Source organism: Saimiri boliviensis, chromosome 4, assembly GCF_048565385.1.
Source record: "Saimiri boliviensis isolate mSaiBol1 chromosome 4, mSaiBol1.pri, whole genome shotgun sequence".
Lineage (NCBI taxonomy): Eukaryota > Metazoa > Chordata > Mammalia > Primates > Cebidae > Saimiri > Saimiri boliviensis.
Window position 1 is genome coordinate 57,324,407 of NC_133452.1, and position 16,035 is coordinate 57,340,441.

A 16,035-nucleotide genomic window follows, 5' to 3' on the forward strand; every position below is an offset into this window, starting at 1 on the left:
GTCAGTGCAAGGTGCCATGTGACTGAGTCTGAAAGTCTAGGGAAAGAGTTCCCAGGTGAGATGAAGAAGGGAAAGACATCCCAGGCCTCTGTAGCATATCTAATAGTACATGCAAAGGCAGAGTGGGCAAGAGCATGATATTTATGAGGGTGATGGGGTATTGTGGTTTCATTAGAGCAGAGGGAACCAAGGTTGACCCTAAAGAGATAGTTTAAGGTTGGATCCTTATATTTCATGCTAAGGAATTTTATGTATTCACATAGGTAATGAATGAAGAGCCACTGAGAGGTTCAAAGTGAAAAAGTAGTAAGATAAGGGTTTTTAACTAATTCTGATAATGAAGAATGAACTGGAAGGAAGAACATCTGGTGATGGAGAGAGTAGAGTGGAGGGAATTATAATAATCCAGGAGAGAGAAACACCAAGATCCTGAACTAAGTAGTGATATTGGGAACAAGGAGGAAGAATCTACCTGGTAGTATTTTAAAGGCAGAATATAAACTCTGCAAGGCAGCAGCCTACAAAGGAAGGCAGGAGGTGGGAACAGGCTAACTCAGGAGAATGCAAGGGCATGCATTATGTGTAGAGAATTTAAAAACAACAATAAAACTTACTAAAACTCAATCTGCTTTTTATTATCACCATGTGCCAGCAATTCTAAACAATGTCAATGACAAAATTATCCTCCCTGAGAACTCTTTTGTTGCCTGAGTTCTAAGTAGTTGCTGTGGTTACTGTTGAGTTTGGATAATACAACAAATGTGTAAGCTTCAAATTAACACATTCCAATTGCTTAACCTTTAGTAAACATTGTATTCTACCCAGAAATTAATTTGGAGAACTCGTCATCCTACAGTACCTCTAAACTGATACCCCTACCTGTGTTTACGTATTCATATAGGTAATGAATGAAGAGCCACTGATAAGTTCAAAGTGGAAAAGTAGTATGATAAGGGTTTTTAACTAATTCTGATAATGGAGAATGAACTGGAAGGAAGAACATCTGGTGATGGAGAGAGTAGAATGAAGGGAATTATAATAATCGAGGAATTATAATAATATAATATAATTATATATATGTATAATATAATATAATGTAATATATAATTATATAATATAATATATAATATAATATATATAATATAATATATATAATATAATATATATAATATAATATATAATATATAATATAATTATATTATATTATACATATATATATAATTATATTATATTATATACCCAACACAGGTAGGAGTATCAGTTTAGAGAGCAAGTTTATAACGACTCAGAACTGTGTAAATTCACTCTCACTTGAGACTTCACTTGGACAAGTAAAATCACTTGCCCAAATTTTACTTGGACAAGTAAAATCTCTGTGGCACTTCATATATCTGCATTTAAACCTCAGATTTGAAATAAACAGTGATAGCACAGTGACTCTGAAAGGTAAGAGAACTTGAGTTCTTAAACTGTGTTGTTCTATGTGCACGCCATCCTCTAATCTTCGCAAAATTCCCTCTTCTAGATAAGTATTTCCAAAAGTTACATTCACGCAAAATACATTAATGTAATTTAAAAGTGTTAATCCATTACCTTTTCTTCTTATGTTCTATAGTCCTTATCATGAATTGAGACATAATATAAGGAGAAAAAGAGATTTGGGAGAGGCTGTTATAAAGTCAGCATGGGACACACTCAACTTCAGGGGCCTATGAAACTGGAGATGGAGTTGGAAATAAGGGGGTGGCATAAAAGGGTAAGATCAGGGATATTTAGAGAGATTTGAGAATTACCATAATATAGCTGGGAGATAAAATTGTGGGAGAGATTAACATCATCCACAAATGTTATCCATATATAAAAGTCTATAGATAGAAAAAAGGACTAAGGGAGTTACCCTGGAGAACACCAGCTATGTAGAAGCAACAGAAGATGAACCACCTGCCTCTGCCCCATCCCCTGCTCCCTGCCAAAAATAAATAAATAAATAAATTTTTTTAAACTGAGAACAAAAGATCGTCAGGAGAAATGCCAGAAGGAGTTGTCCTGGAAACAGAAGAGAGAACTTCAAGGAGGGAAGAAATTTCAACAACGTTTGCTTTTTTTTTTTTTTTTTTTTTTTTTTTTTTTTGATGGAGTCTTGCTTGGTTGTCCAGGCTGAAGTTCAGTGGCATGATCTCAGCTCACTGCAACCTCCGTCTCCCAGGTTCAAGTGATTCCCCTGCCTCGGCCTCCCAAGTAGCTGGAATTACAGGCATGCATTACCATGCCTGGCTAATTTTTATATTTCTAGTGGGGATGAGTTTCCACCATGTTGACCAGGCTGGTCTTGAACTCCTGACCTCAAGTGATCTACCCACCTCGGCTTCCCAAAGTTTTGAGATTACAGGCATGACCCACTGTACCTGGCCATCAACAATGTTAAGTACTGGAACGAGGATAAGTAAATTGGGAAAGCAAAGCCACAGAGACATCACTGGCCATCTTTGTCAGGACAGATTCAGAGTGCAGTGGAAGCAGAGCCAATGATGGAAGCATGGAGCAGCATAGCATGAAGGAAGCAGAGCCAGTGTGATTAAATTCTCATTTGAGATCTGCTGGACAAGAAGGAGAAAATAAAGGGAAGCCAGAGTTGAGGGAGGATATTCTTGGATCTGAGCCCAGGTAAAGATGTCAAGGCTCAACCAACACAGGATGCAGCACGTAAGTGTTCTCTTTGCCTCCCCTCACCCCTGTGGATGTGAAGGTGCATGGTACATGAGAGGAAGGTCAGATACGGGACAGAGTGTGATGGCCAGAGATGTGTGGATCCCAGAGCACAGATACAGGGCTCCTCTTTCCTACAATGAAGAGATTGCTTCTGAGATGGGCAGAAGACACAAGAATGAGTCAAGACAAAGGGGAATTTAGAAAAATTAGACCGTATGAGATTTCCCACCCAATGGCCTCTGTGTTTTCACTGAAAGATGCAGGATTCGCTGCTGAGAGTAAGTGGGTGCAATAGAAGTTTGGGATACATTTCTTTTTTCTACTAATTCACTGTAGCATTTCTTCATAAACCTGTGAGGAAGAGCGTAAGGAAGGAAAGACATGTCCTCCCAGTCACTTTCACTTTGTGCCTTGCATCTTGAGTAATCCAGGGTGAGGACAGCACTGAAATACTCACATCACCTCAAGACAGACGCAGGTTCATCTACCAGCAACGGACACTGATGAAACACCCCAAATGAAGAAAAGTACTACTGTCTTGCCTGAGTACACTGAAGAGAAGTTGTTGTCATTTAAAGACAGTTCATCCTCCAAACTTCTTATACAAAGAAAAAGTAATTTAGGCAGACATTTGCAAGACTATAGGCCATTATTAAATGGTAATGATCAAACTGGACCATCCATAAAAAGCACTTAGCTCAATGCTTGGTGTCTGTCAATAAATTATTAGCTGTGATTTATAAAATCCAAATGAGGATGACAGAGACGTCTGTCACCTCACAATATTGATTCCTTCTGAGAGGCTAAGGAGTCAAATCAAAATCCCTTAAATGCCTATAATTCTGAAGTCATTTCTGTCTACTCATTCTTATTGCTAACCCTTGTGGTTAGCAATCTCTTCCTTTCTTGGAAATGTGTCCAAGGCATTCGCCCCAGTAAATTAAATAAAACTGAGTCAGTTTTCAGATATAAAAAAAAATCTGGCAGCGTCAGAGGCTATGTTGTGTAACCGTAGCTTGGAAGGCGAGGAGTGAAAAGAACAAGCCAGTTACAGGAGGCGATGTGAGATGAACCAAGAGCAGAAAGCCAGATGTTAGCAGGAGATTTATTTCTAGAAAAACCAAAGGAAAAAAGGCACCACTGAAGCCTTCTTATGTTATATAAGCAACAATCTCTACTATACGCAAGTGACTTGACAATTACTGTAAATAATTTTCAAGAAGCAAATTAAAGAAATGTTCATTAGTATGAATAAACAGAATCATCCTCAAACCCAACATTTCTAAAAGAAAACCCGTGTGACTGTAGAGGGTGTGAACTTTCTTGGTTGATCCTTTTAATTAGACAAATAAAGAGGGCTACTTATTAGCAAGCATAGCAAGTACTTCAACACACTCCAAGGCTGTTGGTATCCACAGTCCAAATAGCTGATGAACAGGATTCAGGGACAGTTATTTGAGAGCTGTGAGTGAAGCACTGGTTTCCACCCATGAAGCCCATAAAGAGTGCTGAGGACTAGCCATATAAATGTTATATAAATGTGATTGCCCTCTCTTCACTTTTGACAAAATTAAAGGACTTGGCTTAAGAGTAGTTAGGATGGCTCTGTGCTCCTTGGAATTCCTCAGGACCCGAGTCACTATCTCTATCTTATTGGTGATTAAATTGAGAGCTAGAGTGTTTTGTAAGCTGGACAAGGCATGGCACAGATAGGGTCTGAGCAGTAAGCACAAAGGTAACTCTCTGAGCCAAGAAGGGAAAACCAGCACCATAGTCTGTGTTTGCTTTTTGGCCTAGCTTTATCATGCCATCCTAAGAAAAAAAATGTCTTTGAACTGCAGAAACCTCTGAAGAATGTTGAAACCTTTTCCTAATTGAGTTATGGTGAAATCACTGTCAAAATCTAAAAGTTAACTTTGCCTGTTACAATGTGGGGAATTTCAATTACGCAAACTAGAATTTAGAGATACCAGGGGAGGATGCCATAGTAATTCTCTCCAGATTCAAGTAAAATCAATCAAGAAGCAAACTTCTTGGTAACTGCAACACATAATCCATTTAACTCATTTTGGCACTTTATAGGCTTGGATACTAAAAATCAGGACATGTTACGCCCTATCTGAAAAACATATGGAGCCAAAAGTTAGCAATAGCTGAAATTCAGAACTGCTTTCCATTTCAGATATTTCATATTTTATTTTTACTGACACAGAAAAAAATGGCTTGTGAAATACCTACTCACTTAATAAATTCATATGTTCTCAGAAGTCAGTCCTCCTTAGTAAAGGGTGGAATATTTTGGAAATTTCTGAACAGATTAAAAATTGTGTTGTTCTCCACTAGAAGATCCTTGAATACCATCTGATTCCTAAGTCTGCCCAAGTTTTAGGCAGATGGAAGTCAGCATTGTTCAGGAACCACAGATTCTAAGTGAGAACACCCAGTTTTAGCTCCTAACTGGGCATAATATTCTATCTTAAGATGACTTATTATTTACTAAAACAAAACATGGAACTCACTATAACTAAAACTAGAGCTAAAAATCATTGTTGCCTGGAAACAAGAGAAAAATGAATTCATCAAATACAGACAAAAGCCTAAGCAGAAAGGTAATGTAATATGGGCTGTTAAATTTGAAGACGATTAATTTGGATAGTAGCAATGATTGTGGACACACATGAATGAATTTAGAAGGTTTTGGGTTTTGTTTTTGTTTTTATACTTTCTACTTTGAGCCTCAATAAACTGAAGCAAAAGTTGTTGAATCAAATTCTAAGTCTAATTTGGAAAGGAAGATATGTTGAGTCAATATACACAATATGTTCATAGATCTTTTTGGTTGGAGACACAATCCAAATAACCATTCCAATTAGCTCCTATGAGAATAGGCAGTAGGGCTTTACAGTGTGTTTTTTGTGATGGAATTTTGTTGTAATTAATTCATTGTCATTTGCTGGAGCTGGAGACTTAGGTCTGATCCTCTTTGGGACTCAGAGAGCCCAGAATTTATCTTATACTCTCAGATGGCAACTTCAAGCTCTTCCTAAATCCCATCAGTTTTTGCCATTGTTGGTTTGTTTAAATGGGTAGTTAGGGACCTTATATCCCTAGAAGATCTACTCAAGTATGTAGGTGATTTCGTGAATCAGGCTTCTCAACAGAAATTCTGAAGTTCTTAGAGATTCTGTATCTATGCAAAAGTGGTGGCTTGTGGGTAATTAATTAGCTCCTCTGTGATAGTGTTTAGGAAACAGTGAGATTTTTGTGAAATATTTTTAATTAAAATTTTATTATTTAGATTGGTACCCACTTAATTCAATAACTGCAAATTACCTAAAAGTTTGCCACAGCCAAAGTATCAATACTGGTCTATCCTTCAAAAGAAAGTGATTTAAATATTTTTAGAAAAATTTTTAAATGTTATATCCAATGACAGTATTGTTGATATGAGTCTAGGGCTCTCAAGGGGCTCTTCAAATGAAGAAAAAAATAATCAAACACTCATATAGCTGTCATTAGCTTGGTCCACTTTGTTAAGCAATCTTAATTCACCATATCTTGTGAAATAAGTAATATTGTGACCATAGGATAAACCTCTAGAAAAAATTCCTTCTGCAATGATAACAACATATACTGTCATCCCAGTTCCTTTCAATGTAATTGGCACATGTAGATACACTATACTTATTTCCTCATAAAGTTACATCTAGTTCTCATTTCTATAAATGTAAAATTAGCCAAGTACACATACAATGATTTTACTCCAAGCCAGGCCTCATACTAATTATAACAAAGTAAGCAAATGGGAATTTTTACTCTTATTTGTCAAAAGGCAGAAGTAAATGGTATTGATTAATTCAGTCTTAATGGTAGAGCAGGAGGCAAGTGTGATAATAAGAGTCTCCTAATAATGAAGAGCTATAAAAGATCTACAAGTGACTTAGTGGAAGGTAATTGGTCAAAGTGACAATTTGGCTAACATAAATATTTTTAAAAGTAGATATCCCCATTCAATGGTTTCCATATATTAATAACCATGGATTTTTAAGTATTGTGTCTACTAACAAATTTTTTTTTCTGGGATTTAAAGGAGATATTTTACATTTTTATACATTTCACCCTGTTTTTGAAATGTTAATAACAGCAAAAATTTGGAAATAACCTAAATGTTCAACAAGAAAGGTTTGGTTCAATATATTAATGGTACACAAGATGGTTAAGAGCTAAAACTTAAGGGAAAAACAAAGGATCTAAATCCTGGGTCCACCATTTCTTATCTGTATTAACTGGTTTCAGTAATGTGTCTCTGTAAGTCACAAAGTCTTCACCAGTAAAATGAAGACAAGGGAACCTACCTTATAGGGCTACTGTGGGGTCGAGTGAGAGAATTGGGCAACATAATTGACACGGTGACTTAAACATGGTAAATATTCATGTTCAGTTAAACAAATATACGAACTTTATGTATTTATTTATGAGGGGCAGCAAGTTATAGAAAAGAAAGAGCAAGATTTGGATTAGTCTGAATCTCTTAGAGTTGTATGACATTGATGGTGACTATATTATAATTATCATCATCATCATCATTATCCTTGTTATTACTTTCAATTTTTTAAAAGACCATGGCACCCCAGAAGGTACAGATTCTCTGAATGATAAGATTGTGTTTTTATAGTTGTCTGGTATAGGACAGGCTTCTCATGTGGAAAAGAGGATTCAGCGTGATATCAAAAAAAAAAAATGGATTGTAAGGCTTCATCTCTTACTCTCTCATACCTATATATACATAAACACCATCTTTCTTTAATCAACTGTGGAGAATCTTCCAAAAGAAAATAGACACTAATCTGTGGAGAGCCCATTCAACTCTCCAGGCCTCTAAATACTAAATAGCACAGGTATTAGAATTACTAAGGCTAGAGATTACATTAACCAGGAACAAAACTAAAAAATATATCGTTCTGCTTTCATACTTGGAAATATCTGTCTTTTGATATATAAAAATGCCAATTTTGCCAGGTCCTTCGAAATTTCAAGAAAAGAGTCAGTAAAAATAAATAAATAATGCCTCCCAGGAGCCATGATGAAATATTTCTACCTAAAAGAAACAATTTTAAACAGCTCTTCCTTCAAACTTCTCTTGAACCACTTAACAACTCCTTTCCAGGGAATCCTCCAAAGTTCCACAACACAAGACCCAAGCTACCCAGGACATGTGCTCTAGCAGGCATGCCCAGGGCCTCCAGATAGATGATTGAAAAATATAATTCTTTCAGGTGGACAAGGCCCAGCAGAAACGGAGTTTGCCAGGGTTTCCCGCCCGTCCTCCTCCCCCCCCTCAGCAGGGGGAGGGGTGCCAAATGACTCAACAGCCCTGTTCCTACCTCCTTTTTCTTCCCATCTCACACACTATGAGACCGGAGCCAAGCTCCTTCACCCAAGGTTGTAATCTCAGACTGGGGAGTGGTAAGTGGATAATGGCAGGCTCTCACAGTGAACTCTCCTCCTAAACTTGGCACATCACAAAGATTTCATCTTGCGTGCAGTCCAATCTAAGCCCTGGCTGCTGGACTATTGACAAAGAGTTGAATCCAGCCTTAGCTGAGAGCAGTAGATGGATTGATTATGAGTATCGTCTGTGGGCTCCCAATATTATATATGCCTCCAGTTTGCTGTCCTTGTCCAAACCACCCAAATCACCAAGTGTTCTTTGAGCAATTAATACATGCAAGATATTGTGAGAAGCGCCTCCAAACCTGGTCAGAATCTTCGGGGAGCTTTTTAAAAATGCAGATTCTTCACAATTTTTCTGTAAATCTAAAGTTACTCTAAAACACAAAAGGTTTTTTTTTTAATGCAGATCCTTTGCTTTCACTGAATCAGAAGCTCCCCTGAAGACTATAATATTGTCATTTAGAGAGCTCAGAAACCACCGTTTAGGTGGCTACTGAGGTAACTAATATTAAGACCCTCACTACTCTTATCCACTACTCTTATAAAGAAAACCCTGCAGTAATGTGAAACTACAGCACATTCATAGGTCATCAGATCAATTTTATGGGTCATACCAGGATACACTATTAAATACAATAGAGAACTTTAAGGTACATTATTATTTTGTGAATCTTTTTTCTGAGACACATATATATGGATATCTATATCTATCTTCATATCTACATCAATATAGATATAGATATCAACCCGGGTACTGCACCACAATGAAAACATGTATGTTTTACTTTGGGAAAAAGGCTAAAAATGTGAAATTAAATGGTCTAAATTAAATGCTTCCTGCTGAAATCTTAGTGCCTTTCTCTCTCTTGTTTTCTAGTGGAAAGTGAGATAGAAGCTTACCATCAACCACAAACTCTCCATTATAAAATTATAAATTAATCATTTCTTAGCCTTATTTCTCTAACTTGTAAACTTGAAATTTCTTTGCCTTTTTTTTTTATAGACAAATGTCGTTATTCTTTATTAAACTTCCTCCAAATGGGATTTATTAAATTTTAGTTTGAAAGTGTAAGCTGATGGGGCTTTTCTTAATACTATGAATGGTGTTTAGTGATTCTTTTACAGAGTAAAAAGCAAGAGGAAATAGGTTTGCATAGCAATCAGAGGGACTTCAGCCAGATATAATGAAAAATTTCCTGGTCGCCAGGGAAGTGCAAACTACAATGGGTCAATGGGGTGTGTGGTGTGAAATCTCGGACTCTGTAGGTCTGTAGAAACAAAGCAGATTCTTATCTGTCTGGAATTCTTTAGACATAAACTTGTCTGATGGCGGGGGAGTGGATTTCCAGGCCCATAATGCCATTTCTATCCTTCGTCACTGAGACATTCCAAAGAAATACCCAATGCATATCCACAGCCCAATCACATAAACCAGGAAGAATCTCACAGTGTGTTTCAAATGGCACACAAGTGACATCTGGGGAGGGCAGTTGATGATTGTGCAGGTCAATTGGTGCATGACAGGATAGTTTAACATCCCCACAAGCCACTTAGCACCTCTCAGTCTCATGAGCTCATCACTAGGACAAGAGAAAATCATGTGTTCCTCGCAGCGTTATGAAGATAAATGAAATACATATGTGAATAGCACCCACACCGGACTTCACAAGTGTAAGAACTCATTAACTTCCTTATCCGTCCTTTAAAATGTTAGCATCTGAAGAAACAGAAGTTTTTAAGAGCTGAGGTTCATGAAAGACTCAGCTCTAATTTGCTCTCCCATACATAGCTAATCATTTCTGAAACGAGAAGTCTTAATTTATAGGGAGCACAACCTCACCCTAACTAATACTTAACCGTCATCTTGTTTTGTTTGTTTATACTGAAAGAAAACATTAGCATTTTTTTCTCCCATACTGTTATACTTCTTATTCTTCCTTGCAATAAGACAGTGTTAAAGGCATTTCTGTTCTCCTGAAAAGTGAAAGAAGAGGAAAAAAGTTATGTAACAAAGATGATTGTATATAAATCATCTGTCACTGAATGGTAGTAATATATAGTTTATTTTACTATGTTTTGTATGTATCATTTAAAATATTCATTTTAGGAATGTTTAGATGATTTAATAATCACCTTCTCTCATTCTTCTCAGAAAATACTGACCAAAATTCAATCCTTTCATTAATCAAAATGGTTTGGTGTGTCTGTTGCAGAAATGTGACGCTGGATTCTTTCACACCCTGTCAGGAGTATGTGTGCCCTGTGACTGTAATGGCAATTCCAACGAGTGTTTGGACGGCTCTGGATTCTGTGTGGTAAGTCGGGACACCTATAACACTTCGCATACTTCACTGGGGGTTTGCATCTTGGGTGAAGATAAAATATTCTTCTTGGATGTTTGAGCTACTTAGGAGCAATTGCTAATCAAGTGCTTTTTTTCACCCTTCGACTTTTCCTATGAAACATCTCGTATAAACCACTTCTGGTTTTAAGGGGCCGCCAAGGCATATGCATGAGTGTGCATGTGTACCCAGAGGCTCCTGCCCCACCACCCCCACCAGCTGGTTGCCTGCCATAAGCCAATGGTGGTGAGATTGAAAATAATATGCAGCGGAGGAAGCCATACATCCAAATTCCTCTGTCAACGTATGATTTGCCATATGTTTGGCTTCATACCACATAAACCAGGAGAATGAAACAGTTGTTGCCTAGCCTATTTTAGAAACTAAGATAAACAGGTCTATAGATCAAAATTAGTTTTTAAAACAGAAATTTAAGTTTGAACCAAATAGCTGATGAAAATGAAAGCTTTGGCCTTGTGGTCTTTGCAAGTCTGTGTTTAAGCCTCCAGGAGACTTTTATTTTTTTTCTTAACTCAAATGATTTCTCCAATAGGCTGTTCTTCCTTGAAGCATGATAGAGACTTATGTGGAAGACAGAAGTTTTTCAGCAGAAAAGTGCTCACTACATACTTACCATGTTTAATGAATGGAGTGAAAACTTAGTGAAAATGGAAGTTGAAATATTTACCAGAAGTGGCATCAGTGGAAGTCATAGAAGGCATTTTTAAGGACTGATGCCAAAATAGCATGTTTTCCTTCGTGAGCTCTACGATACAGCAGAAAAATTCTTCAAGCTCCTATCTGGCAAAAAAAGAGGCTTTCCAAAACTACCAAAGTATTTTTGCATTAACTATAAAATACGTATTTAAATACACTCAACATTTGCATACTTGTCCCTACTAGATAATTTTTATTATAAATGGCCTCTGAGGTGGGTACATGAAAGTGATATTTTATTCATACATTAAGATGCAGATGCAAATGTTTTCATTAATCTTAAACCATAGAAGTTGCCATTTTTCTAGGGACAAAGAATTAAGTGACAAAACACTAATGCTGCTATCTCTCTCTAGTGTTTATTTAGTCCTGGTATTTGTTTTCCCTTCCCCCATCTTCTTAAATAAGCACTACGACCAGGATGTCCTCTGTAGCAGTGTAGGCACATGCAGCTGCCAGAGTCTACCCCTGTCTAATGCTTCCATCTCCGGTTTCCTGTTATTTTAATCCCAGTGACATTTGGGGGGAAAAAAATCCCATGGATACACTTGAACATGTACATCAGAATGTACATCTCTAATAATTTGACCAATTAAAGGCTGTTTGTTATCTGATTTACTAAAATATAAGGCAGTGGAGGCTGTCAAGCATATCAGATGCTGATGGGCAGTCAATATTATGAAAGACTAAGATAAATTAAAGAGGGAAAAAGTTCCTCCTGCTAGTGCCTATCAAAGCAATGACTAAGCCACTCTTTTTTACATTGACATTGTCAGAATGGGAGCGATCTTGGCTTTATCTCTGACCTAGTGGTGAGCTTCTGAGAGGGACAAACATCATGTGATTCTCTCCATGGTCTTGTAATATAATAGGTTCTAATAAATGTTTAGAGATGGGCTAGGATATAAACATTTACATGCACTCTCAGTGCAGCTGCCAACCTTCCTGCAATTACTTCATTCCAACACACAAAATCAATACAAAAAGAGCAGCCATTTTATTCATCTTAACGATGGTTCCTCTACCTCATCCTGTCCAGAGAAAAATACCTTTTTCCCTCACTAATATAATACATGTTTAGTATAAGAAAACAAACAAAAATATAGGTACGCTATTAAACACATTATTTTAATTATAAATGGCCTAAAATACAAAGTAAAAATCACTCACAATCCTAATCCCTCAGAACTACATATATAGATATATTCTTATCAATTTAATTTAGAAAGAAAAAACATATAACTATGTACAGTGACTCATACCTGTAATCCCAGCACTTTGGGAAGCCAAAGCAGGAGGATCACTTGAGTTTAGGAGTTCAAGACTAGCCTGGGCAACATAATGAGATCCCATCTATACAATAAACAAACAAAAGCAAAAAAGAAAAAAGATCTATTTATCTTTAATTAGATGTAAGTGATGGAGTAGTAAAGGCTTATGCATGCATATCATAAGATTTTTTTTTTTTTTTACTTAGTTGCAAATATGTTAAATCCATGGTGTCACACTGGAATAGAAGAACTCATTTTTTTCTGTTTCTTTTGCTGCCCCTGTCCCAGCCTACTGATGGAGCAGACCCAGATTTTTCAGCTCCTGCCCTGTGGCTCATTCTCAGCTCTCAGGGAGCCAGGAAGCCAGGGTTCCGACATGAAGACATGAAGGCTCCTTGTAGCTCACTGTCGTCACCAGTGTTTCAATCAGTTCTTGCAGGTTCCCTGACTTACCTCATTTCTCTCATTTCCTGTAAGCAACCAAAAACAAAAGGCCTTCTTTTATTTCATTTTGTCTTATTTTGAAGACATATAAGACCTCTGTATCTGCCTTGTCCACCTTCAACTGCTTCTGATTCCTCCTCAATTCCAACGTCCAATGTTAATAGGACCTTAAAATTTACAGACTGATTTTAACTAAGCTGATGGTAAAGCTGAACTAACACATTCAGCAACAAAATATAAACTAGACAACATTATGCTACCATTTTACACCCATCAGGCAAGCAAAGAGATTTCTTCTTACTAGTGGAACACTAATCTTTCAAATACAGAATGGTAAAAAACAGCTCAGAAATCTATTAAGTTTTGAGTGTCTTTCCAATGGGCCACTTTGCGTCTTATGCGAACTGGAACACATTGGACAGGATTCTCAGCTGAGTCAGCTAGGTGGGGCCCCAAAGGCCAGGTAACCCTGAGGGCCATGGCTGGCTCTCTAGGAAGGTTCTACAAGGAGCACAAGCTAGGAATTGAGGAGAGGAAACAAGTAGAAGCAGATAGATGGCTGGTGGCAGAAATGCCGGTCACAGATAATCCATATTTCATCCCAGCCCTAGAGGCTAAGTACATAGAAGTTAGAAGGGGCTCTAACAAAGGTTAGTTACCATCTAAAGAATGAGTGCTTTGTCATTAGGAGAAAGCCAGGAGCCTAATGACCAGAACTAGAATGAGACAAAACTGACCTGAAGTTCACCACAGGTACAGGGCTCCTCAGTTTCCTTTTGATTAAGAGTTAATTTGTCCATTAATTTAATTCATCCAAATGAACTTCTAGCTTACGATCAGCACAATGAGATGGGAAGTAATCCAATATATTGAAGGCTAATGGGTTTCTTATTAGTGTCAGAGCTTAATTAAAACCCTATTCAGGAAAGCAGAGATATCACATCTCAGTTTCTGCAGACACTAGAATTTTCATAATTTTTGAACTCTATTTTATTACTGTGTAAGGCAGAAATCAACCACGTAAGTCCCTGTAAGACTAAGGATGTGTGATCAATAAACCAGCATATTCATTAGGTGTCCAAGAACAGAAAGAAACTGATTATAGAGACTTTTTGTTCCTGTTTTTCTTGCAATTGGCATCTACAACAAGTGCATAATCCTTTCATGAAAACTTTGACAATTTTTCCATCTGTTGCAAACCTGGAAAAACCTGAAATTTTGGAAAGTATGATCAGTTTGCTTCCATGATAACTGAAGTTCTGAAACAAAGTCAGAAAGTTTCACGTCCAGGGAATTCTAAGGTTGGACAACTCAGTGGAGTCCCCTATTGTTGTGTGCCCATCAACATGAGAATATGACAGAAACTGACCAGGCAGTGGCTCACGCCTGTAATCCCAGCACTTTGGGAGGCTGAGGCAGGTGGATCACCTGAAGTCAGGAGTTGGAGACCAGCCTGGCCAACATGACAAAACCCCATCACTATTAAAAATACAAAAATTAGCTGGGCATGGTGCCATGTGCCTGTAATCCCAGCTCTTAGGAAGACTGAGGCAGGAGAATCACTTGAATCAAGGAGGCAGAGGTTACAGTGAACCGAGATCTCACCACTGCACTCCAACCTGGGCAACAGAGCAAGACTCTGTCTCAAAATAATAATAATAATAATAATAATATGACAAAAGCTGAATGCAGGTAATGAGTTATCTATATATTTGTTCATCCTTTCTCTCCCAACCTGAACTTGGTCCTCCCCCAACCTGAACTTGGTCCCTCTGTTTACTCCCCACCTGAGCTAGTGACATCATTAATCTACCAGTCCCCCATGCTTAGACACACCAAATGCTTCATCGACCTTCTTTTTTTCCTTCCCAACCATCAATTTCACATCATTTCCTACCAATTCAAACTAGGGAGAGCTTGCTCTTGTCTATCCCCTCCCACTGCCTTAATTCACAAAACAGCCTCCCTGACCACTGACATAGATTCCCAACCACTCATTGTCCATCCCCTGCTCCAGACTCTCTCTCCTCTACTCTGTCTCCTACACAGCAATGGAAACGTCTCTCAAAAACACAACCCAGTCAAGGCATCCCTCTTTCCAGAAGTTTCTACTCCAGCCATACTAAGCACACTGCCACCTAAACCTGCTTGTTCTTTCATCTCTCGTGCCTGAAGTTTTCCCCGTTTTCTACCTAGGATTTCTTGAAGAATAACTTCAAGGCTTAGTTCAAATGTCACCACCTCCATTAAACCTTCTCCAACTTTCTTTGGAAGAGCTAAAAGCTACCTTTCCCTCATCTTTGTCCCATAGCAGTGATGTACTTTCTGCACACCTCAGACATAGCCCTTCACACACTGTAGTATTCTTTGCTTACCTCTCTGTTTCCTTCACAAGTCTGTGAGTTACTGAAATGCAGGAACCAGATCTTCTTTATTTTAATAACAGATAGAGCTCGTTATCCATTATATTGGCTTAATTCAGGTTTGTTAAGTGAATGAATGAATAAGTTACTAAAATAATAAGCTACCCTAAATGCAAAACTCATTAATTTGTAATTTATGAGATATTTGGGTCACTTCTTTATGGCAGTAAGATGTACTGTCTTATGCTAGAAACTCAGGCTCCAGCTCAACCCTGTATGTAACTAGCAAACAGTGCTGCCAATATTAGGTATTTTTATTTAGGCCTTTGCTTCTCAGAGTGTAATCTAAACCAGCTGCTTTGATGACATTTGGGAGCTTAGAAATGCAGACCCACAAGGTGCAGATATCCTGATTCATAATCTGCATTTTCATCAGATCTCCAGGAGATTCATTGCACACTGAAGTTGGAGAAGTATTTATGTACACAGAGAGCAGTTCACAAACTTTATGGTCTCATAAACCTTTACACTGTTAAGGATTATTAAAGATAACAGAGAACTTTTGTTTATGTGGACTATCTGCCAATATTTACTGCATTTGAAATGTAAACCGAACAATTTTATAATAATTAGTTCATTTGAAAATAGCAATAATATACCCATTGCATGGTAAAACAATATGTTTTGATCAAACACAAACATATTTTACGCGTTCAACATATGTTTAATGACTGG

The 16,035-nt window shown here is 37.6% G+C and overlaps 1 protein-coding gene across 3 annotated transcripts in view; it reads left to right on the plus strand.

The window, feature by feature from the left end:
- The window catches only part of LAMA4 (laminin subunit alpha 4), a 161,516-nt gene that overhangs the window by 28,872 nt on the left and 116,609 nt on the right, over positions 1–16,035 (plus strand). For all 3 annotated transcript variants that reach the window (XM_010346489.3, XM_074397586.1, XM_074397587.1), the window contains exon 3: positions 10,377–10,478. In XM_010346489.3, coding sequence (XP_010344791.1) covers positions 10,377–10,478 — 102 coding nt within the window. The remainder of the gene's footprint in view (positions 1–10,376; positions 10,479–16,035) is intronic.